The following is a 26,158-nucleotide window of genomic DNA, read 5'->3' as shown; positions in this document are numbered from 1 at the left end:
AGCATTGGTTTCCAAACAAACAGAACCAGAACTGGCTGGGAAGGGCTGTGGTTATCTTTAGTTTGCATTAGGATATATGGAAAACAAGTGGCAAGAACCAGTACTCTAACACTGTGGTTTACATGCTCCTGCAAAAGAAACTTGAAACTTTGGAGTTATCTACTGTATGACTTAGACCAGAAATGGAAGTTTCATCTTTTAGTATGTTTTAGAAATATCCTAATAACCTGATAACTGTTTTGTTGTTGTTGTTTTTATTTTCTCCTTTTTGCCTTTTTTTCCCCATTAGCTTTTCTTTTTAAGTATGTCTCTCTCTCTGACTAATATTTTGACTCAAATTCTCTATTTTGTCATTATTTAAATGGACTAAAATTCAAAACAAGCACTCCTGGCAATTCAGCAGAAAGACAGAGAGTTTTATCAGTGAGAGTAGGACAAACTTTGAAGATATTTATCACTAGGCAAAAGCAGCTAAATGATGTTATCAAAGCTAATACTAAAATGTTGTAGAGATGGATTTTTCAGCAACGATATGAAATGATAAAAAAAAATGTATAAGTAAGAAGATAAATTTAAGACTATGAGTAATCAAAATGGCGTATTGACTCCGAGGGAGAGCTAAAAATTCTCAATTGGAAACTATTTTAAAAACAAATGATGTTAAATTCATGTTTTATGTGAGTTCCAGGTGCTTATAGTACAACTTACGGATACCATCATACTTATAATGAGATCCTATATCCAAGGACTTCTATGAAATTTTGGTTTTTATTCTGCAAAGCACTACTGCTTTTTAAAGTTTTCCTAAGGTGAAATGCAGAGATGAAGGTATCACCAACAAAAAGCTTTTAATGCATTATTTAGGAAAAAAAAGAAAAGGAAGTTTTATACCCATTAAGATCCAAAATTACATTCATATTTCAAGGAAATACTTGGTTTGATCCAAAGAATTCTTAGCCAGAGAGAGAGTATCTTCATTGTGTAGAGGAATACAATGAAGGAATATGCAAAATACATTATAAAATACTTGCATGAGACTTGTAAGAGATGATTAAGTCACCGTAGAGTCTAAAATATTCAATACTGTTTCTTTTTTTTTCTTCCTTTTTTTTCCTTTTCTTTTTTTTTTTTTTTTTTTTTTGGTCCATTTTCACACCTATAAATTGGAATATAGTACTAAAGGAGAATATAATGTGATTGATTTAGATTTTTCAAAGGTTTATTATTATTATTATTATTATTATTATTATTATTATTATTATTATTATTATTGTTATTATATAAAATCCTTCAGGCATATGTGATTGGAAAATGAGTAACCACTGAGTGAATTTTAAAGTATTTGATGGATTAAAAAATGTATAGAATTCAGAAGAAAAGCATAAATGACCATTTCTCAGCAGGTTAAGAATAAATAAAGGCATCCTGTGATAATTCAGGGGCAACACTGTGGTTGATATTGTATGACATATTAATAAACAGGCAAATAGAAAGAAGCAAAATTTGCCAAAAGGAAAATGCTAGTTTGACACATGAGAGTACAGGAGTTTCATTATTAGAAAGGCAACAATAAAAGATAATTTGATTTAATTTTTCATGGTAAGAGGAACATTTATCTAAAATGAGGATATTATATTCACTGACAGAAAGGCCCTGAGTTAATTCATCCTCTCAGGAAAAAAAGATGTGTCAGCAATATGAGCATTGGGGCACAGACACTCTTTACATGCACAACATACCTCAAATTAGTGCTTAAGACATTAGACTGTATGTTAAGGACAGTATTCATTTAATGCTCCAAATAGCTTTTTCAGTTCTGATCTCCACAAATTAAATGTATTCCAGATACGAAAGAAGGTCAGGATAAGGATGGCAAAATTAATGAAATGTGAGAATTGGAAGGTAAACTAACTGTAGAAGAGTTAAAAAGTCTAGAATTGTCTTGGATGTGACTAGCCACCTTAAGTAATGGATCATAGGTTAGTACAATAGAAGTGTCTGTTTTCATAGGCCATTATTATTTATTGACTATTCAGATATTTTTTTTTTTTTCATGAACATCTTGTGCTCTTATGAGACTTGGGCAGAGGGCCCAGGTGAACCTTATGAGGTTCAACATATTCAAGTAAAAGGTCTTGCACTTGGGCTGAGGCAAGATCCACTATCAATAGAAGCTGGGGGTTGAAAGGATTGAGTGTAGCCTTGCTAAAAAAGATTTGGGGGCACTGGTGGATGGGAATCTGTGCATGAGCCAGAAATGTGCCCTCACAGCCCAGAAAGCCAACCGTACCCTGGGCTGCATCAAAAGAATCATGGACAGCAGGTCAAGGGAGGTGACCCTGCCCCTCCACTCTGCTGGTGAGGCCTCACCCGGAGTACTGTGTCCAGATCTGCTGTTGGAGCACATCCAGAGGAGAGCCACAAAAATGATCCAAGGGATGGAGCACCTCTACTACGAGGACAGGCTGAGAGAGCTGGAGCTGTTCAGCCCAGGAAAGAGAAAGCTGTGACCAGGTAGTGTATTTTCAGTATCTAAATGTGAACTACAGGAAAGAAGGGAACAGACTCTTCAGGGGAGTCTGTGGTGTTAGAATAAGGGGAAATGGTTTCAAGCTTAAAGACTGTAGATATAAGGGTGGATATAAGGAATAGGTCTCTCACAGTGAGGATGATGAGGCATTGGCACAGTTTGCTCTGTGATGTCATGAATGACCCTGGAGACTTTCAGGGTGAGGCTGAATCAGGCCCTGGACAATCTGATCTAGCTGTGAATGTTTGCATTCATTTCATGGGAGTTGGACTAGATGACCTTTAAAGGGCCCTTCCAACAATAAAGATTCTATGATTCTATGTCCAGAAAATATAGGCAGCGAAATGCAGTGAAGGTTGACTGGCTCTAACAGAATGTTTTGTGAATATGAATGTGATTTTGCACATTAATCTTTTAAAATAAAATCACTGATATCCCTTTCATCCTCTTGCCTACACACATCTACATGCAGATTCACACAAACTTATGGCTAATGCCAGAAATGGAATTTCTTCTGGTTTGTGTTGTGTGATCCATTTTGCATTTAAGAGCCCACAACAATGTTCTGGATTTAATTTTTTGAAAAGCTAAAGCTAGCTTTTATTTGGAGTATTAACCTGAAGGGAATTCTGTTAGTAGTAATAAAATTTGGGAGCTATACACTGCATGTGTTTTTTATTTGCACTGGTAGGCAGGAGAATGAGTGAGACATCTGAAACTGATGAGACACATATGTACCTACAGCCTTATTTTACAATCCTTGTTTGCATGCTTTTAGATGTACCCTTTCATTACGATTGCCTATTTTTGCCACAGTGCACTTCCCTCTAATGATATTCACCTTAGTTTTTCCCTGATGTTTACTCTTTCTGTTAATGACAATTCAATCAGGTCAAACTTTGAAGGGCTATTTCTTTTACATGTGTCCATATATATCACAATACTTCATAGCATAACTCCATCATAGAATCAAAGAATTGCTGAGGTTGGAAAAGAATTTCAAGATTATCAAATCTACTGCAAATATTCCGTAAGTTTATATAGAGGCTGGATTGCTATTCTAAGCTGGAGTAGGTATATTCATTAACCATTTCAACAAGGCAGAGGTGAGTCAGTGACTAAGAAGAAGAAAATAGGTGGTCTTGTGCTTGGGCCAGCTGAGTACTAATAACACTTCATCATTTTCTCTGTCATAGGACTATAAACACCACATTGCCAGTTTTTCCTCAATTTAGTTTCAGTTATTTCCTGAAACATACAATTTAATATCCTGAACTAATCAACATTTACATTTGTATTACTGGGTATTTAGTTGCAACAGACATCAGTGACCACATCTCTGAGCACAGAACAGGGAACTCTGAAAATCCAACTTGGTGACATAAAACATAAACATAATTATATGCTAGCACTTCTTCATATGCGACAGCCAAAACAATATTAATATATATGTATCCATATGACTGTACTCAGTATGCAACAAGCAACAAAATACTTATATCGAATCTGCTCTTTTCAACAGTTTGTCTAATGCTGTCATATGTGGAAAACTGCTTTAATAGACAGGTATAAAGCTTTTTTCATTTTAATTAGTAGTATGTTAATCAAGATTCAAATGCTGAGAATTGCACTGTAATCGAAGGCTACAATGTAGTGAAACATTTATGAAGTATTTAGAATCTTCTGATGAAGATTTTACAGATCTTATTCTACCAGATTTTGGCAAACTTTTCAGACTAAATCAGGTGACATATATGTTTCCTACTTCACCCTCTAAACCAAATTGAGTAACTGTGCCATCTTGGACAGGATATATCAAATAAATGTATCATAAGAACTATTTTTAAAAGACCTGTTTAAAATCTGTAAATCTCCTGGGTGAGTGTGTTCTTTCCCCAGATAAATGAATTGCCATTAAATCAATTCATAAATCCATCTAGGATTAAAAATTGAACAACAAAACAACAAAAAACAAACCTGAAAGAAGTTTCATCCAGAAGTCTAAATTTATTTTTATATTTTTATTTCCTTTTATCTGAATAATGAATTGTTTCTGTAACAGAGCTTTTTTTTTTTTTCATGGAATTTTTTGCTATCTTAACTTCCTCTGGTAACTCTTAGTTTATTGTAGTGTCAATCATCCTTGATGGTTCTGCCAATTTATGTGACATAACCGTGATCTTTACTAGAATCATAGATTATGTGTGTGAGATTTTCAGGGACTCTTCCTTCAGTTTCCAACACTGTGGTTTTCAAAACCTTTAGTATTCCATGTGTTTTCTGAAAAATTTTAACCCATTCTCATTGGTCAAATTATTTACAGTCACTTGTGGACTACTTTGACCGGTGCTTGGCACACAGACTTAAACTTGGCACTTGGAATTTCAGAAGGGCCACTACAAATAAATAAATGAATACAGATCTGCTAAGAGCTTGCCAGGGGACAAAGCTGACTATGCCAGTGTGCCTAAGAACAGTCATTTCTTAGGAGCTCAAGTATCTAGTTTGTCTGAGAACAGTTTAGCTTCAGAGAACAGCTTCTGGACTTCTGATTCCCTTAGATCTAAAGCCCTGGATATCAGAAATGGAGAATTTCTCAACTTGTCTCTTTAGAATGAAACCTCTAAGAGGCAGCTATAATGATGCTGTTAAAACAAAATAAAAATAATATATATGTACATATAGTCCTCAGACATTGAAGAGCTTCAAGTCCTGATACAGATTTATTATCTTTGTCTGAATTCTGCTTCTCAGATTAAAAATATCCCTTTCTGTGCAATAAATGACAGATAAGAGAAACAGGAGTTTTTGTGGGTACAACTGAATTGGATATTCATCATACATCGCTATCATGGAGCTCCTAAAGTGTGTTAACAGCACTTCACTCAGTTTTCAAAAACATTGCTGTGTTAAATGGTAACATAGAAGACCTTTAGGAACTAGCATCTAAGCATGAAAAAACATCTTAAACTACCATCTAATTAGTTTAAGATGTTTTTTTTTCATGCTTATCTAATCAAAACTAAGCACTGATGTAGAATTACAGTTGACAAGCAAGCAAACAATTCATAATTACTTTAATAGCTATCTCCATTTTTAAAAACAGATAATTTTTATATATGATAATGTAAATTAGGGACTAATCTGTGGCCAGATCAGCAAGGTTAAAATTGTTTGAAGCCTTCTCATGCAATGGTCGTGTGTGACCCTGTCAAAAACGTTACCAAATTTGAACAGTATTACAGTTAGTGGAACAGGTTGACTAGTGCAGTTGTGAATGCCCCGTTCCTGGAAACATTCAAGGCCAGGCTGGATGGTGCCTTAAGCAACCTGGTCTAGTAGGAGGTGTCCCTGCCTGTAACATGGAGGTTGGAACTAGATGATCTTAAGGGTCCCTTCCAACCCAAACCATTCTAAGATTCTATGACACTGTTTCTCCGTCCCCATTACTTAGCTACCCTTCAAGAAAAATTTTGAAATGTTTTGATACACCCAATTTATGACAAATCTTTTGCCTGTCCAACACCTGCTCGTTATTTACAAGATAATAAAGCATTATTGCTTTATGTTACGTTTCACTTCTTTCTAGGTACTGAAAATAGATTGAATGTTCCATAGTTCTTCTTTTCTTTACCCTTCTAAAAATAGATGCTTACTTTTTTCTCTAAATCCCTGGAACTTTTACTGTTGTTGTTATTCACAAAGATGATTCAGAAATTGCTCTTCAGCTTTTTAAATACTGTAAATTAAATTCTGTATACTTAAAATATATATTTGATAGATATATTTATGTGTGTTTATATAGATAAACTACCCCTTCCTAATTCAGGTCTTCTGCATTTACTGTTAACTGTGTTAAATACCTGATCACATCTCCTGTTTAGGAAATTTTTGACAGAAATTTAAGAATCCTAGGATTCTTAATTTAAAAATATTAGGATGTTTTGCGTCCTTTTTCTGCTGCCATTTTTGCATTTCTAACTTTGCTTGTTTTATTTCAGTGACCCCAAATATATTTATTTTGATTCTTAGTTAACTTGTTTTCATTATATTTTTAAGTATTGGGTTTGTTCTTATTTTTAGGTTAGAGTTCATTATGCAGTCACATTAGTCTCCTAATGTACTTTCAAGTGTTCCATTAATTAAGATAATTTAATATATGTATTTACTTCCATCTCTCTCCAACTCCTCTTCTACTTAAAATGTTTCCCCTCTGCTTAGCAATGTTTTATTAATGTTTACTTTTTTGAAGTCTATTGTCAATATCACTTTTTCCTGTTTCCCCCAATATATTCCAAGCACTTTCTCACTTACTGAACATTATCTGCATGAAAGATTCAATTCAGTTCTTTCATCTTTGTGCATGAACAAACATATAAAGTCAGCATAAACAAGATTTGAATAGATTAATCCCTTTAAAGTTTCTCTTTCAAGAAAAAACATTCAGTGAGTGAAATGTCAGAAACAGAATATAACAGCAGGTGCTTCCAGTTGTTCTTCAAAATGTAAACTGTCTTAAGTCATGGTTTTTGGTTTTTTTGTTTGTTTGTTTTGTATTTTTTCTTTAAAACAGATGTTAAGTGAGATGCATAAAATTTTCAGTATGAGTAAGAACAAATTTAAGGGCATCCATATAAAAAGAAAAATATGCTTTTCTACCACTGTGAAATTTAACTTCCTAGGAGAAATTATTGCTTCTGTTATTACAATTACTTCAAAAAGTTGTTAAAGTATTTACATAAACAAATAATATAGCTTTAAGATATGTTTCATAAAGCACATACCACACTTGATAACATCGTTACCTTAAAGCTATGACTATTTGTGTAACATACACAAGTGATAATGAAGAAACAGAATGTCTTTTTATATTCCTTAACAAAGGTCATTGCTAACTTTTGCATCCCAAAGGTGTTTTGTCCCTTTTACTACTATTGTTATTCAATATGAGCAAGACTAGAGTTACCTGATCTAAATTAGTAGGTGCAATATCTATATTTTCCTTTGATAGGTTGATATAAATATTGTACTGTATTAATTCCAAATTTAAAGGTATTAAAATAATTTTCCTGATAGCTCAGATAGTGAGCTATTTCTGTCATAAAAAAGTTAGTTAAGAACTAATTGAAAGGGAAGTTTTCTTTATTATTCAGTTTGAGGCAAGACTATGAGGCTGTCTGTTTAGTCACTAGTAGAAAATGTGCCAGAGCTCTGAACATAAAGCATGAGTGTAAAACTGCCCTGTGAGCCTTCCTAGGTCTTGAAGTTGTGACAACAACATGTACCATGCCTACTGAAAAGTGTTTATGCCGGGAGGGCAGGGAGAGAATGTTCACGGAAGGAGGTGTCTAATCTTGTTGCCTTTCATTTTGTTTAATCTAGTTATGCCACGTTTTGCTGAACAAGTTGAGGTTGCCATTGAAGCGCTGAGTGCGAATGTCCCACAGCCATTTGAAGAGAATGAGTTCATAGATGCCTCCCGCTTGGTTTATGATGGAGTTCGTGACATCAGGAAAGCTGTTCTGATGATAAGGGTATGTAAGGCATGCGGGAAATAAAAGTTGGAGCTTGTCACACACTGGATAAGAGGAATAGAAAAGCTACTTGGACTCAGCCTTCTTTCATAATTCACCAGAAAAGCTTGACGTTGAAACAAGAATAAAATAAAAATATGTGCAGGAAAAAAAAAAATATTCTTAAGAAACTAGGTAAGGGGATGAGCAAGAAAATATCATTTAACTACCCAGGAGATTATTTGGTCACAACTGCCCATTGATGGAAGCTCGGTATTAAGTAGAACCACCTCCATAGCAGTAGCAATATATTGCTAAGACTTTCAAACTTTGTGTAGAATATTTTTGATGGCTTCTTGTTGTTGCTGTTTGGGTATGTTTGTTTGTTTGTTTTTAATGTATGTGTGCTGCCTAGGATATGAAGTAAGTCTGGTTAAAATCTAAATGAATAAATAAATTATCTTGCTGCTCCAGTGAACCTCTGCAGGGATGGTTTTGGATGTTTACTGAGCTAAAGAATGTGTCATTTCAGTGTTGACTAACCAGTTGATCCAATTTGCTCAGGCATATATAGATATTTATTATTATTATTATTATTGTTATTTTTAAAGTAGCAACATAATTGTGTGTGAGTATATCTTTATCTTACTTTTCAATCTAGTCCATAGCCAAATATTTAGAAATAAAAAATTGTTTCAGACATCCCAATTTAAATTTTTGTATGAAAAACAATTTGCCTGCCCTCATGAAAGCCACATACAAATGAAGTTATAGTGAAAAACTCAGAAAAACTGTCTTGTGAAGCAACAGTAGTAAAGCAACAACTCACTCATCCAAGCAAACATACAGCATACACTCTTGCATGTGAGTCTACTATAGCACTGATGAAGGCCTTCAGGCAGTTGGAGCACTCCAAATTGCTTCGTTTTAGTCATTATACATGTCACAATACATTAACATCTACACAGAAAGCTTTTGACAGTCTTGAATTTCTAACTGCAAAATATAAATCGTTCTTGTACCTCGTGTACCTGAATTATAGGCACTGTTGATTATGGAGCAAATGTATCCTTTCTGAGCTTATGCTACACTGGGATATTTGCAAGAGTTTTAGACTGGAATGGAATAAGATGTGTTCTTCCTTTCACTATACAGTTCCTTAGTCTGCAACAGATGTTTCCAAACATTTCTTTCAGACAAGAGAGCCTCAGGGAAGATTCAGGTTGGGTATCAAGAAAAGGTTCTTCCCCAGAGGCCCTAGAACAGTCTCTTCAGGCCAGTAGTCAAGGCCACAAGCTGCCAGGGTTCAAGAAGAGTATGTATACACAGTGCTCTCAAACAGATGGTCTGACATTTGGGTGGTCTTGTGTGGAGCGAGGAGTGGGACCTAATGATTTTTATGAGTCCCTTCCTACTTGGGATATCCAGTGATTCTAGAAGCCACTTTTAAGTATATTTCAGTCTTCCACAGTCAGACATTTAAATTGCTTCATAAGATGCAATCATGTCATGGGTACTTCTTTCTACAGACCTATTTTCTTCTGTCCCCTGTGCAGAGTTCTGGCTCCCAGGACCCACTTGCACATCTATCCCACAGAGGTTGCTATGAGACTTTCCATCCTAAGTGAGATTTTTGGCTAAGCAAAAAGCACCATTCTATGTTCACTTATTTCAGTACCATTTTGCCATAATGCAAAAGCTGATCAGCATGCAGGCTTCACAGTCTCCTTAGAAACATCCCAGGTTACTTTTGCAATTGTATCACTACCACTTTTCACTACGTATGTGATACAAGCTAATGAATTCTGCTTACTCAGATTAGGAAGATGTATTTTTGCATTCAGACAATTAACTTATTTATGGAGCTAAATGTAGTGCTCCTTACCCAGGCAGAGAACTAAAGCAAATAAATGGTCTCATTATCCTTGTGAATTAACTGGGAAAATTCACATCTATAAATTTACATAAACCAGAGTTTGCTGACTCAGAACCTTATTTTCTGTAAAACACAATTTAGTTTGAGATATTTTCTAGTATTCCCACCCAGACATCTAATGTTGAAATAGCAAATGCAATTAAAGGGTAGACATTATGCTGTAAAAGACAAACAATAGAATATTTTTATCTAATAATTTCTTAATTCCTGCACACTTGGGCTGCAAAGCTTGTAGAATTAGATATATATATTTATAAATCTTGCAAACTTTTTAGAGCATCTGCCACAAACAATTATTTTCAGGCAGTAATTGTTTGAGAGTATGCTATGGAAGATTAAAATTTATCTGAGATTATTCTCTCATTCCATTGAGGAAATAAGGTCACATTTTAAATTATTATTTGTTGGTATTATTATTTTAGTAATCTGAAGGAAAGGGGGAAAGATATCTTTTCTTTTTCCTTAGAAAGGGTACAATTTAATGTCTGTTTAGAGGAGGAAGGAGACTCATTTTCCGTTGGGGACTATTGTTATAATCAGTCCAGAATAGATCTCTTTCACAACCAAATAAGTATAAATAAATTTAGGAGCATAATTATAGAATCTAAAAATAAGATAGAAAATAATAACTTCGTTACAACATCTTTTTAAATTACTGCATAGAGATCAAATTACACTGTGGGGGTTTTTTCATGAATACTTGTGAAATTCACTCAGCTGTTAGATGGAAACCTGCTCTACAGCTAAGAACAATCAAACAGCACCTTTCTACATTCTTTTGCAACTATGAGACCACTCTTGACACATGACCTTTACTGTTGGCAGCCTCGCCAATAGCAAGATAGTTGCAACTGGATTAGGCTTAGTATTGCATTCAAAGTGAATCTTTGAATGTCAAACTCTAGTACTTACCATTTGCTATACTTTAATCCACATTATGGAGCTGTCTTGCAGGACATTAACTTGACTCTTCTTGGTAACTGGGGAGGATGTGCACTCCTGACAGTGAGAATTTCATTCCATGGGAGTGGACAATGCCTAGACTGAGTAAAAACTAGATGAGATTAGTGTGAGTGTGGGGTCTTGAATAGTTTGGATGTATGAATCCTCTCCTACTTTTCCACACTTGTCAATATAGACTTAGCCTTGATAACCTATGGAATAAGCACTGGGGTGAAATCCAAGAACCTGCTGCAGCCTGTACCCTCTGTTTTTAAATAGTATATCTCCAGAGAGCACTACAGCAGAGTCTGTTGTCTGTATTGAGGGCCTTTTGCTTGTCAAGTGTCTGTAGAGTTAGTTTTTACTTTAATCATTAAACAGCTGAAGGCCTGCTGTGAGAGAGGTTCTTTGTCTTTGCCACTCAGATAGTGCTTGAAGCACCTGAGTCACTGCAGCTGCAGCTGCCTTCATATAAAAACAAATGCCCAGAATAGCATGGAGTCAAATATAAAAGCACATTATAAACTCCTTTTTTCTCCTTAGCTTTTAGAAGTGGAGAGTATTTTAGTGGTAGAAAATAGGGAAATATTTTTATTCCTACTCATTACATTAACTTGGCTTGATGTTTACAGTGCTGAATTTCTTGCAATTGCATTCTACAGCCTGTAAGCACATAGCATTGTGAGTTTTCATATCTCCATTAAGTATTTTTGAATTGGTGAAATATTAAACAAATAGCATCTCTAATTCTCTGTATATTTATGCCACTTTATGTATAATTCATGCATAAGTGGGCTGATGGTTGACTGGATGATCGGTCATTTCTAATGATTGGTCATTTCTAATGTTTATGATTCTATGAAAAATCACATATTTATAGTGGCATTACAAAGGATAAGCAAACAAACTAAAAAAAACCCTATAGTGGAGAAAGGTGTTTTGTTTATCAACACAACCTTCAGTCTAGCAGTCAGAGAGATATTAAAAATAATAAAAAAGTCCTGTTAGTGGAAGTTGAAAGTCACCCAATTCGTATTAGAAATAAAGCATGCTTCTTAAAAGTAAGAGTATATAATTACTGGGTGATTTGTCTTGAATAGTGAAAGATTTTCCTTCATTGCAAGAATTCATGAGAATTATATGAATGTAATGAAGAATATGCTCTATATGTAGTAGAGACTGTATTTGAAAGAAAAATAATCCTCAGTAGTCTATTGGCCTGTCCCATGCAACATTTAAGTCTAAAAGTGATGAAAATTGACACTTTTTCATCAAAATCAATGAGTTTTTAAAATGTGTTAGTTTTGAAAATGGCTCTGGCTCCTTCTTCCACAGCTGGTTGTAAGAGTTTTGTTTAGAAACTGTCCCTGATCTCAAATCCATGTTTCCTTGGTTTTTATGCCCATAGATTTCAGATTTCTGCAGGAACAAATTGGTCTTTCTACCATCCAACTCAGATAAATTAAGTAACAGACTGTTGTCTTGGAAACTGGGTTTTAAATACCATGGTCCTGTTAGTTGTGCACAAAAATTGGAGTGCTGCTGATATGTTTGGAAGTCTCAGCTAAGGAATAAAAATGCTTTAAGTAAAGGTATATTTTTTTCTTTTTTTCCTTTGTCTTTAAGCAAATCAGAGAGATTAAAATTGAGGCTGCATCTTCCAGACATCAGATATAGCAAAGCAGCAGTTAAAAACATACCATGTGTTTGAAATGGCAGCCTACAGTTAGCAATTCACTACTGTTCTTCATTCTAATGAAAAGAGTAGCTGTTTTTGAAAGAAAATGAGGGTGTTGAATTCTCCACGCTTGAAAACCTTAAGAAAGTGAATCTGAAAGTTAGCGCTAGATTTGATCTCACTTGCAGATAGGAAAAATATTGGAATTTCTTGAACTGGTAGTATATTATAACTGTTCCATTACCTTGTCCTTTTGTTTGGCACTGTTCTTATCAAAGTTCAAGACTTATACTGATGAAGTTTCCATTTTTTAAAGACTACAGATATTAAGATTGCAAACGTTATGCATAACTTGAACACCTATGTTTGAGAATGTGTTTTCTCTTTAATAAGAATCCTCCTCTGCTTTGACGTTACACTGTTGAGATGTAATCTTTTGAATATTCCACCTGGCTGATCTCTCTGAGTTAAACTATCAGAGCCTTTACTCTGCTGCAACTTGGACTATGAAAAGCTGGGAAAAGGCTGTTTATTATCTTTTATAGTCTTAAATATGTAAAAGTGTGCAGACAAAAGAAACAAAAGTGTACCTGGGGATGTGTGCTGGTTTTACAATGACCAGTGTAACTGACTGGCTGATTGGACTTGGAAGATGGGGATGAGTCAGCTGATTTGCAATCAAGGGTCTGAAAGTTTCCACGCTGTTCCTGCTACAGGCTAACAGAACCAGAAATATTGTCTTGCTTAGGGAGGTGTGTGCTGTTTGTTAGCTGGTTTGCTTACGACAGATTTTAAAGTCACATCTTGCACTCAGTCTCTTTAGCAGAGAGATTATATTAAGTGATTAAAGATGCTTGGACAGCAAGACTGTTGGACATTACAGCAGTGGTTGCAATCATTCCTTTGTTTCTTATGTCAGAGGAGAAACATTTAGTTTCTAACCTAGATTTCATCTTCTCTCCAACTTAATAGGCATGTTATCTGAGCACGTGTCTCTTTAGAGCTGCTGCCAATGTTTCATTACCACACTGTCATACTTGGTTACTTCTTCCTCCAGTGCTCAGCATCAAAATATATGTCTAATTCATTTAAGGCAAATGAAGATGGCTGTTTTTTTTCTTCCAATCATGTGCACTTTACCATGTAGTTAGCAAAGCAGCTGATTTTTCTGTTACAGTGATGTTCACTTCATGTTGGAAACCAGGCTGTAATATAAATATCAACAGAAGTCATCTCTAGATTATGTTAGAGGGTTTGGACCAGTTCCTGGTAACTGCGAATCTTCAACGGAGCTGTAATGACAACTGGCAATGATTAGCACCTCTGCTAGGAAACTTGACAGTGCCTCTAAGCTGGAAATGCCAGCATGACTGACTTCTTTAGTGTTGGTTGCTCCTCTAGGTTAACACTGAGGCATGTGGGTAGGATATCTCTGTAATTATTATCATCTTCTTCTTTTACTACATCTATTGTACCTACAAATGTTACTTGTGGACAGACTTTTTTTTATTAGATGCTGTTCAAATGACAAAAGCAATATAATCATTTATTCTGAGGCCTATATTCTTACACTATCTGTATGAAATATAATACTAAACATCGGTTTAAAGTGGACCATTTCTTTCTCTCTGCACACATGCATGGAAGACTTTTTTTTTTCTTTCTCTCATGTGTTAGAGGGAGAATATGCCAAGTGAATGAATCCATTAATTGTTTTTCTTCTCCCAATCTCCAACATTTCAAATGTCTGGAAGACAACCGATATTTAACTACGTTTGGTCAGTATGCCCATATAGCTGCATGCCATTTTTAGAATGAGTAGTGGAGATAATGGAGATAATGTAGTTTCAGTTTAGGAGGTAAAGGAAATTGCAAAAGTCTCAACTTGAAAAGGATTGTCGGAATCAAAAGGACAAAGCAGTTTACAAATTTTACACTTGTTTTCAAAAACTGTGGACATCATTTACATTTTAATTTCAGGTAGAATCTCTTATTCACTTTGATAACCTTTTCTTTTCTTTTAGAACCTTTTCTTTTAGAAAGTGAGTTAGCTTTTACCAGACATTTACCAGTTATTCCGACAATAAAACAGTCACAGTATTCATTTATAAATGAAATAAGATTGGTTAGAAATACTGCATTCCGGTTGTTAATGTTTCTGTAAGATGTTTGTTCATGGAACCACATTTGTCATGTTAACAGAATTAAGAAAAGTCACAGCAAGGTAATGATAAATGACATCTGTAAAGGAAACTCAAGTTGAAACAACTTAATTTTTCAGACAATTCAATTTCAGTTCTTGACTGCGAGGGCACGCAAGTTAATTTAAAACAAAAGGGCCGGTAGTCAATGAAATAAGAGCTTTCTGTACACAGGATTTGTACCCTTTGTAAGCTTGTCATCTCTTCTCTTGCTTTCTTTCCCCGTCTCTAGACCCCTGAAGAGCTGGAGGATGATTCAGACTTTGAGCAGGAAGATTATGACGTTCGCAGCCGAACAAGTGTTCAGACTGAAGATGACCAGCTTATTGCTGGCCAGAGTGCAAGGGTGAGTGTAAACCCAGTGTTGGTATTGCTGCAAATGAAAAAAAACTATGCCTCAGAAGGCAAACACAGTGATTTCAGGTCTTCAGTCTCATGTAAGAAACAATAGCAGTAATCTAACCCTGGTATTTCGTGTCATACCTATCTCAAAAGCACTGAGTATATTGAATGATCTTGTGATGCCTTGTATGAGCTGCTTGTTCCGGAAGGTCTTATATATTTAAAATGTACACTAATTGTGGGAGTATACAGCAAATTAAAAATAAATAAATAAATATCATCAAGGCACCAAATGCTGTATCCAGAGAAATCTTATATTAGTCATGTTTCCCAGTGTGCAAACTTGTCAAGTAGAACTGAGCAGCCCCTGTAATTTAATTGTAATTGAAGACACTTGTTACTGAGTCAATGTAATTTTACCAAGGTAATTATATCATGATGAACTGGACTCATTGTGATTTGTGACCTTAGCTTGTGCATGGGGATTGCAAATTAAGCTGATGAGTGCTTCAGGGGTCACAGGTGCTAGAGAAGTGAAATTTGTTGACACACAGGATTACATAACCCTGTAATGTATTTTATTTTCCACTAACCAGACTAGTCAGCTCAGATTACAAACAATAATAGCAGAATATAATTTGGGGGACAAACAACATGGTAAAAAACATTTGACAGGAAAGAATTAAAAAAATAATGGCCTCCCCTACCACCCTCCCACCCCCCCCAACAAAAAAAAAAGAAAAAAAGAAAAGAACCACTGAGAGCAGCTTGAATTATTTCCATGGCTGTTTTACGTGTCTACATTTCTTCAGATAGTAGAACTTGCTGAAGTGAAATAATAGATGAGAAGCATCTCCACACTCACACACACACGCAAGCACTACAGCAAAAGCTAGTAGGAGGAAAGGTGACATCATGCCTTTAATTCTGGAAGAGGATTTGCAAGGCTGAGGACTTTGAAGGCAAAAAGACAGTGATAGTTAGAAAGATATCAAAGGACATGAAGTAAGAGGTTATCAGCTGTTGAATAAAGACCCACAGTATGCTAGGGGTCTAAGCATATATTTTAAATGTAGAAAACAAAAAGTAATGCCAGCCTAAATTAAGTTTATTTAGAGGTATGGGAGGGATGCAAGACAGATGGAATGAAATGTGCAGAAGTCTCATCTTTGATTCATATCCATGAATATTGAATACAGATGTAAAAAAAAATAAAAGTGTCTGCTATTGGGCCTCCTGGATATGATATAATGACTAGTAGCCTGATTACCCAGAGGAAGATGGGATTTGGATTGTAGAACCCATGCCTGCCAGTTGTGTGATTTTATGGATCTGGGTGAATATCTTTGGGGAATTATTATAATTTAGAAAGCATATCATATTGTTTGAAATATTTAAATGCTCATTAAAGTAAGTTCCAATACAAAAGTATGGAAATGGAATACTACAATTTCATGATTTGGTTGTGGTATTTATTTGTTTATTTACTTTTTGTTTTTGTTTACGTATAGGATTAGGTATCACGTAATCCTTTTTTAGTCTGGAAACCAAGTACAGATTGCAGTAATAGTTTCGCTAAGAGTCTGGTTTGCCTAGAGACTTAGGAGTCTTAAATTCCATTACATTCCTTGAGGTTATTATCACTACTGCACTTCAAACCTTCTGCTTTGATCAGCTGCATGCTGTATAAACATAATATACTATAAAGACAGTCCCATTACTGAATAACTTATAATGCAGTATATCACAGGATGCAACAAATGGATGAAAGCACAAAATAAAAACACACTGAGCAGGAAGCACAGTCCGCAGTCTTGACTGACTCATTGAAGTGAGTCTGCAAAGCATGGTGGTAACTTGTTTGAACCTTTTCCTTACAAAGGCTAGAGTTTTAGCTGTGGATTGTAATGTATTTTTTTAATATGCTTACTCTGTAAAGCTATTAGCATTGCAGTAGGAAGGCTTACGTTAGAATTCAGTAGAAACAAAACTTTAAGATATAATCTGCAGTTGCTACGGGATATAGCTTTGAAAGTATATTAGCAGCTGGAACTGAAATGCTAAAACAGTGTAGACTAGTTTAAAGTCTCTACAGATGAAGCTGCCCACAGAGAAGAACCATGTGCATGACATACAGATCAGCTTTCCAAATTCTGATTCTCCTATCACATTCTCTCCATTTAAGTAAATGTATCAGTTTTAGTGTATGTGCTTCATATGTATCCTTATATATATATATATATATATATATATATATATATATATATATATATATATATATTAGCTTGACTTACAGTGCATTTTTCTATGGAAAGACTAGTATGATAATGTTTGCAGCTGCTGAGTTACATTGATAAGGCCTAATTAATCATCGTGTGTTGAATTTTAATTTGATTAACTTGCAAATTTATCATTTTCTGATCTACTGTTTATAACCTTTCCTAATTTCAGTTTTGGAAAAGGTCAATTATTAATTTTTAAAAGCCAAGAGTATTTTAAGAATACGTAGAGAAAGACTTCAGCTGATTGAAAGAGACATAAACAAGAAAAAATGTTACAATACTTAACTATATGTCACACCCCATTAAATCCATAATGTGGTCTTAAGAACCCTAAAGCCAAATGGTAGCTCAACTTGGAAATCATTATTGGAAGTGTCCATTTGATCTTCAGAAATAATTATTATAATTTTGTAGGCTTTTCTTTTTAAGGAAGTGGGGGAATTTTCTGCTTTGTTTATGATGTCGAGGCAAATTAGTATCAACCTGTGTAATGTCTTTTTGCATATCTTCCAAGATACAATTAGACTACTAAAAGTTATTGAAAGGTACATTCATTTCAGCTCACTTCAGATGTATTACTTTGCATGTCATAGCTTATTTAAGCAGAAAATCTCTGTACTTCTGACAGAGAACAAGACTAGGGGAGATGCTAGCAATACATTACATATTTCTGTAGATTTCCTTCATTTTAAAAAGGTTAAAGATAATTGCTATTAAATCTTAATCTTATTTTGTATGATAGTGAATAATCTGCATATCATGGCATCACATCTTTTTTAATGTTCTGAAAGTGAAAAAAAAAAAAACCTTATAAAAATTCTATGTACTTTATTTCTGTCCATCCTACAGAAATCAAATGTTTAAGGGATTTTGTTTGCTGTCTTCCACTGCTATGAAAAGAAACTAGAATGCAGTTTGAATCAATGTATGTATTTCTCACATCCTTTTTTCATGTCCAGCTTCTACTGTATTTTTTCTTCAGGCTATCATGGCTCAGCTCCCCCAGGAGGAAAAGGCCAAGATTGCTGAGCAGGTAGAGATATTCCAGGAAGAAAAGAGCAAACTGGATGCAGAGGTGGCCAAGTGGGATGACAGCGGTAATGACATCATTGTGTTGGCAAAGCAGATGTGCATGATTATGATGGAAATGACAGACTTCACTAGGTAAGGACAAAATGGTCGGTACTGAGGATTTCTTCAGATATCTTTCCTTTTTGTTGCACTTTATAGCCTATTGAAGTGATGTGCTGTTTTGAGAGATATGCAGCTTGATAATACACTTCATCTTGACAGAGGTGGTGGTTCTCTGTGTGTGACTGCTCTAGATATTTCACCATATTTGATAAAACACTTCAAAGTTTTGTATTGTTTGCAAATCAGTTTTATTTGCAGGTCATCTTCAACTGAAGCAGTCAAGACAGTCTGTAACCCCATGACACTGAAGTGACATTTTGTTTACTACCAGTGTGAAATCACGTGCCTACATGAACTTTCAATATTTCAAAATGATTTGTGTCAATCAAAAATAACAGCAGAACTCTTTGAATCATTTTGAAGACTGAACCTCTTTAAAATAAATAAGTAAATTAATTAAATTTAACCTTCTTGATCTAATATTTCATTGGAGTCTGTCAGCAATGATATATAAATATATATATATATATATTGCTTTCATTTCTTCTGTTGATGTCTTGTTTTTTTCTAATTGCAAACCATCAAAAGATCATTCTGTAATGATATCAGATAACAGAATTATTTTGTTTAAATGTGGTTTCATTGTTAATGACACCAGGGAGAACATTTTATAAGATTCTTCGAATTATAGATCACCATATTAAGTTAGAGCTATTTCAAAGTTTATTCTTAATTGGAGTCCAAGAGTATAAATGATATTTATCTAAATATGATTAGATTAAGCTAGACAAATATCTTTGTTTTTTTGTTTTTGAAGTAAAACATCTATTTATTCAATCTGCTGAGATGCTCAAATACATTTCTTTATCCAGCCTTGTGTCTGAAGAATTCAGCTTATTTCATGGGAAACAGTCTCTGCACTAGTATTACAGTTTTTGCACATACCTTACATTCATATGTTTGTTAATTAATTTGCATCTACAGGTAATTGGTATAGCTATTAGCAAACATTTTAATGCATTTTAAATATGTATACAGAAAGTTTATCTATGTTATAATAGGTGACTACTGTATTTCTTTCTGAACAGTTGTTCTCCCAGCTTGATCAGTGTTCTCTCAGCTTGTGCTTTCACAACTATTCTTTTGGCAGCACGCTCACAACGCCTGTATACAAGAGCCTTCCATAAAGGGTGACATATCTGAGAAGTACTAGTTACCTTTGTATTGTTCTCATCATCTCTCATCCTTCTCTTCAATGAACACAGTAAAAAACTGCACAAGCAGTGCAATCATTTCACATAATGAAGAAATAACATTCTAAAGCAACACCCGTGCTTTCTGCAACCTCCTGGACATTCTTTGATACACTGAGCATCAAACTGAATGTTTCGTAATTGCATTTTATACCATCAAAAGAAAAGAACTAAAATAAGAATGAGAGAAAAGCCTTTGTCACATTTGAAGTAAATTAAAGAATAATAAGAATAATGATGATCAAAGTGCACCCCTATCTACATCAGATTTAATAAAAATTTGTTTAATATATCCTATTAAAAAGAACAAAGCCTTTTGCATATTTTGATTGGCTGTAAACACTGCAGTGTTCAAACAGGAAAAAAAATCAAGTGTGTGGAATTTGAGATGGTCAGATCTGCTGGTGGAAGGAATGTTAAAGCATAGGAGGTCACTACAGAGGAGTTCTGCACCATTTTAAGTTCAACAGAAATGGCATATTTGAAGATCATAATTTTCTATCAGTCTTGTCTGAAGCTACACTTCTCTGCATAGGATCAAAAATAAATAAATAAATGAGGAAAATCAGCTTGCTTCTAGTGTAGGCATTCTTGGGAACATAGCAAATGTTATTATAAATGGGATAAAAGTTTGGGGTCTGAAAGAAACTCAGAAAGGTCTGCAATTATTATTTTCTTTTTCCTATACAATTCATAACGATTATGATTAAAATCAGACTTTGTCCATCATCTTAAAAGTACAGGATCAGTCTTAAAGAAAATTATACATGCTTTAAATGTAACAGAATTATACTTCAAGAATTTTTGTTTTATGACATATCTGAAAGAAAAGCTTTCTAAAACCTGGCATCCTTGCTATAGATTAGATAGGCTTAACATTAACTGTTGGCATGGGAATAACGTAGTTTTTAATAGTTGTGTACTGCAGAAAGAACATCGGTTTAATAAGCACTTAGAAATATATATACTATTAAGTGTAGTTTGTGCTTAAGGCACCATCAAGCAAAATTGCTGGAGAGGCATTTCATAAGAGAGAGGAAATATAGCAGGCCAACATTTTAATCAATCTCTACTACACAGAGTAATTAAAGGGAGAATTTGTAATAAATTAAGAAGTCATCCCTGTTACTGTTTTAAAATCAAGTACTAAACAATGTCATTAAAACTGTTTCCTTTCAAAATTTATTTATATTGTTCATCATTTCTTTGTATTTCATAGAGGTAAAGGCCCACTGAAGAATACATCTGATGTCATTAATGCAGCCAAGAAGATTGCAGAGGCAGGATCAAGGATGGACAAACTGGCACGGGCAGTAGCTGATCAGGTAAAATAAGCAGAGATACAGCAGAATTTCTATCAGTGAGTCCCATTCTGAAGTTTTTTTTTGGAAATAGTTTTTGTTTTGTTTTTTTTTCTTGTTTAGAGGTTGTTGGGGTTTTTTGTTGTTGTTTTATTTTTTGTTTGTTTCTTTTTTTTCCTGCACTATAGGAAAGTAATAAATGAATTTTGAAACCTCAGAAACTCCTCAGGTATTCCATAGCCTCATATTCTAGACTGGGAATACAATTACAATTAGATTAATATGTTTGCTGTCATGAAAGCAATTGGATGCTCTGTTACCCTTGATGAACGTGTATTTTTCCTTATGTTCTTTCAGCTCCCTCTTCCAGCAGTTTTTCTGGGCAACCTGTCCCAGTGCCTCACCATCCTTTGAATAAAGAATTTCCTCTTGATATCAAATTTAATTCTCTTCTCTTTTAGTTTATTGTCCTATCACTATTACGTAAAATGTTGGCCTCTCTTCTGTTTATAAGCCTACTCCAGGACTAAAAGTCTGCATTGAGATTTCCCTAAAATCTTCCCTTCTCCAAGCTGACCAAGTTCAGCTCCTTCAACCTGTCTTTATAGGAGAGATGCTTCAGCCCTCTGGCCATCTTTCTAACCCAATGTGCATCTAGTGGTCAAGAGCAAAAAATATCAATAACGATATCAATGATTATAACATTTTAAAAATCCATGTGAAAACAGTAAAGTACCACTTAATTACAATATTGGATGCCTCACTTCAGATACTTATTGTAGAAATTCTACTATAAACACTTCTTATATGGATTGTTAAGGAGTTGAATCTTCTGCCATTATTGGTAAAATGTTTTACAGGTCTCTCTTTAAAGAGCTTTTCCCTTATATACTTATTGACATTTTTGTCGTTTTCCCCATGGTTTCTATATTTTTACTGCTACCAGCAGAAACCTAGCTGGTATTGAAAACTTTAACTTACTTGTCTCTAGTCTTTCTCTTCAAAATAAATACTTACTTTTCTTTCTTTATTTCAATAGCATGCAGTACTTACTATGCATGAAATATAATCCAAAGTGGCTAGAATCTGCCCATTATCCCATAAACTCTACAAGTTTGGTTTTGAGATTCTCTTCATTGTCAACAACCATTTTTCCTGCACTATACCCATTCCCATCCTTAATATGTAGCAACTATTCATTTTAGAGAAATCCATCTGTTAGCTGATAGAATCTCTAACCTACATTATCTGAAGAGGTGGAATATTTTCAAGAAATGTGATGTAGAAGAAAAAAATCGTTCTTTAATCTGTGCTTAGAGTGCATAGTCCTGAGTTACATTTTCAGGAGACTGTAACATGTGCACTTAAATAATAAGCAGTAAAATCACTGTGAGAATGAAGTGTTTGTTTTAATGTTCACGCTTTAATGATGTTTTACATAACTTACTTAACTTCAAAGACATTCGTGATCTAAACATTTTTGTGGACAGTTGCACTTTTAATTACTGTTCCAGTGAAAGAGGTTTTGCTTTTTTTTTTTTTTTTTTTGTTCCAAAGTACTTGTATTTAAAGCCTTGTCAGCTCTCTTGAGGTTTTGCTTTTTAAAGTTCATTTCTTTCAGTTCATGGACTTCAGGAGTAGGGTAAATATTTCTGTATTAAATTGCCACCAGCAGGGAGAAAAGTTCTCTTAGGGATTCATGCCTGAAAGATGTGGCAACTGCCTGAGAAAGAGAGGCATTATAGCATTGTTGTAAATACAGAACAGATTCAACCGAACAGCCACAGTGAACCTCCAGCTTTGTTTAGTGTTAGTTTCAAAGGGAGAGGAAAAAGTGACTGCTTTCAGGACTATAGATGACAGTATATGCAACTATTTCACCACAGACTCATTCCCTGCTAGCTGCTAGGGACAGAACAGTTCTCTGTAGTCAAATCTTGTGGTGATATTGACCCGTATGTGCTTAACTCTATCAGTTTTTGTGAATATTTCACCCTACCTATGGGGAAAAAAAGAAAAAGAAAAAGAAACAAACAAACAAACAAACAAAAAAAGACAAAAAACAATATAAACATTTTAAGATGCTGAAAAAATGTGCTTGGAAATCTTTGATCTCCAAGCAATACATTCAAACATCATTGTCAGTGGAACTTTTTTGGGTAGCCATGATGAGTATTTGCTGGAGACACGCTGGAAACAAAGGGCAATTTTAGCTCTCTTTCATCAGAGTGAATTACTGAGGTCTTTTATTGTGAGGCAAGATTAAGAATATTAATTGCTAGAGAGTTACTTATTATGGTATGGTTATTTTGAGGGATGATGCAGTTTCTATTAAGATTCTCAAAGATTGTAAACAAATTACATTTGGACCTTTTCTAGTTATATTTGTGATGAAACCTTCACTAAGTCAAATTACATCTGACCTAATATAATTTGTATTAACACATAATTGACACAATGCTCAAAATGGTACAGGACTGTAGATACCCTTCTCTTCAGTATAAAAACCCTTAGACATACAGAGGGATGAACTTATGTCATTGTATTCTTAAGCAGGGCTGCAAGACAGATGGCATCTGCTGAGACACTGTGTAATATCTCACATTTTAGTAAATTATTTCCTTCTGGCACAAACTAAGGTATTTAGACATTAACAGTAATTTTGCCAAGTCTGTCATATCCAAGCAAGGCAACCTCACCTCTTAAGTCCTTAATGTGTCAGAAAGGCTTCTAGAAAGTCTGATGCAGAGCTGTGTCCTCTGAAAGTCTGCATAAATGCCAGGGAAGCTGGCAAGACAGTCAGGAATGGATTACATCAGTTGGAAATAGTCCCTGTGGCATCTTAACCTGGACACCTAGCAGGTGCCCTGATACTTGGAGTTTCTGATGAAACTTTGGCTACTCCATTCCTCCATTCTGTACAAAGTGATATCCCAAAGAGACCTCCTCCAAAAAATGACAGTTTAGTTATTTCCATTGTCTTTCATTAGTATCTGTCTGAGAGGTATTTCTCGTTTTTCAAAAGAAAACTTACAGTGCATCCTCAAGTGATGACTGATGACTTTGGCTTACATGAGAGGTAGAGTTTAGTTTTCATGTTTCAGTAAGCATTTCAAGGAACGACAAAGTGAAATGGACCCACCTAATGCCATACATGTTGATAGACTCTCCTCTGATTACCTCTCCATAACAACCATGTGAATTCAGCTACATCTAATCAAGCATTAATTTCATCTGCAGTGCCCTGACTCAGCCTGCAAACAGGATCTACTAGCCTACCTGCAGCGCATCGCCCTCTACTGCCACCAGCTCAACATCTGCAGCAAAGTGAAGGCAGAAGTTCAGAACCTGGGAGGAGAACTTATTGTATCAGGGGTAAGCTGGTATTCATATTTAGCCATTTTTTTAAAGACAGTAATGTATAGCATGAAAAAAAAAGGTGATTCATAAGTAGTCTTTTTAAAAATTTTATCACCATTATTCCAGACCTTACAATAACTTGAGTAGAGCAATTTGATTTTTCCAATTACCCTTTGTTTATAGTAACCTTGTAAAATCTTCATTCTTCCTAAAGAAAAGTAATTTCATAGACTAGAAAGTAATTGCCAAGCTGTGAATATTATAATTATTTGGAGCTTTTGTATATTTGCTCATTATAAATCTTCTTTCCTTTGTTAGTACTGGTAATTTCCTTCCTCTGTGCAGAAGCCAGCTCTGTATGAACTACATATTGTTAAGATGGTGATGACTAATGGGATTTCATTCACTCAGGTTCCAATGCACACTAGGTTCAGCAAAAACTCTTGGAAGGCCAGCAAAATATTTCAATTTTTGATGCACGTGCTGTTTTTAAATACAGTTTGCCTAGCCTGATGATTATATACTAATTATCATTCAGTTATTTCAGTTATTTTTAACAGACAACACACACATTTTACTCACGAGTTGTTGTTTTTTTGTTTTGTTTTTTTTAAGAAATAAAGACAGGAATATATGGCAGAACTCAATATAATGAATGAGTTTTCTGCATTTTTTCATTTTCTTCTCCTAATGCTGAACTGTGTACCTCTGTGAGATTACTAAGAGCCAAGTAGTAACAACAATTGTTGCTCTTCATAATTTCCTTTTTTTTTTTTTTTTTTTTTCTCTTTCTCTTTCTCTTTCTCTTTCTCTTCTCTTTTTTTTTTTATTTTTCATGCTTTTAACTGATTAACCTAGTATTAGCCCCAAGAAACCTTTGTTATTTTCTAACTCAAATACAGACCATATGTATGTCAACACGATACATTTGACTCTACTGAGTGTGGATTTAAAATGACCATGTTTTTCAGATCCTGAGAAAATAAGATTGTTTTCAGATGCTATTTTGAAAAAGCACCCTCTCATTGTTTAAGCCCAATCAAGTATGAAGACTGTTAGGACAACTTGTGCCCTACATTTCATCCATAACATTCTCCAGTGAAATCACTGGCCTTCCTTAAACATATCAAAAGACAGAACAAACATTCTCATTTGTATAACTATTTGATTTATTGCAAAGCACTGGAGAAGGTCTTAAACATTTGTTGAGATTTCTTGGATCCACCATTCTGAAAGCCTAAATGGAGCTGCTTCAGTTTTCCTGTATCTGTCCTGCAATTGGTCTTCTCTTCTTGACGTACGTACATATCTAATTGTGATACCTTGATCTTCCCACAGGACTGGAAAATCCTCTTTCATTTTGCTAGTATTCATGGAGTGATCTGTGCTTACATCGCTGACAGCTATGTTACGTAGTAAATGCTTTGATCTTTTCTTACCTACTGCCATCTGGGTCCAGCTTTTCATACCCATTGACTTTTCATATTCATCTATTTATAACAGTTACCCAAATCAGTGCTTCTACCAGCTTGGCTTTTGTGGTGTGTGTGTTTCTTTTTCAAGTCTCTTTATTCGGTGTATGTGGATGCTGAAAAAGCCATTGTGAATCTCTGGCATCTATTTGTTACTGGAACATCACCATCCGTTGTGAAATTTAAGTGGCCAAACTGCTTGACTTCATCATTT

General features: G+C 34.7%; 1 protein-coding gene across 5 annotated transcripts in view; it reads left to right on the top strand.

Annotated features, from left to right (window-relative positions):
• CTNNA2 (catenin alpha 2) overlaps positions 1-26,158 on the top strand; it is a 424,920-nt gene that overhangs the window by 377,579 nt on the left and 21,183 nt on the right. For all 5 annotated transcript variants that reach the window (XM_015862648.2, XM_015862647.2, XM_032444565.1 and 2 more), the window contains 5 exons: positions 7,913-8,064; positions 15,033-15,146; positions 18,407-18,588; positions 21,031-21,136; positions 24,353-24,487. In XM_015862648.2, the coding sequence (XP_015718134.1) occupies positions 7,913-8,064; positions 15,033-15,146; positions 18,407-18,588; positions 21,031-21,136; positions 24,353-24,487 (689 nt within the window). The remainder of the gene's footprint in view (positions 1-7,912; positions 8,065-15,032; positions 15,147-18,406; positions 18,589-21,030; positions 21,137-24,352; positions 24,488-26,158) is intronic.

Source organism: Coturnix japonica, chromosome 4 (genome assembly GCF_001577835.2).
Source record: "Coturnix japonica isolate 7356 chromosome 4, Coturnix japonica 2.1, whole genome shotgun sequence".
Taxonomy (NCBI): domain Eukaryota; kingdom Metazoa; phylum Chordata; class Aves; order Galliformes; family Phasianidae; genus Coturnix; species Coturnix japonica.
Note: the sequence above shows the minus strand (reverse complement) of the source record. Positions and strands in the feature narration are given on the sequence as shown.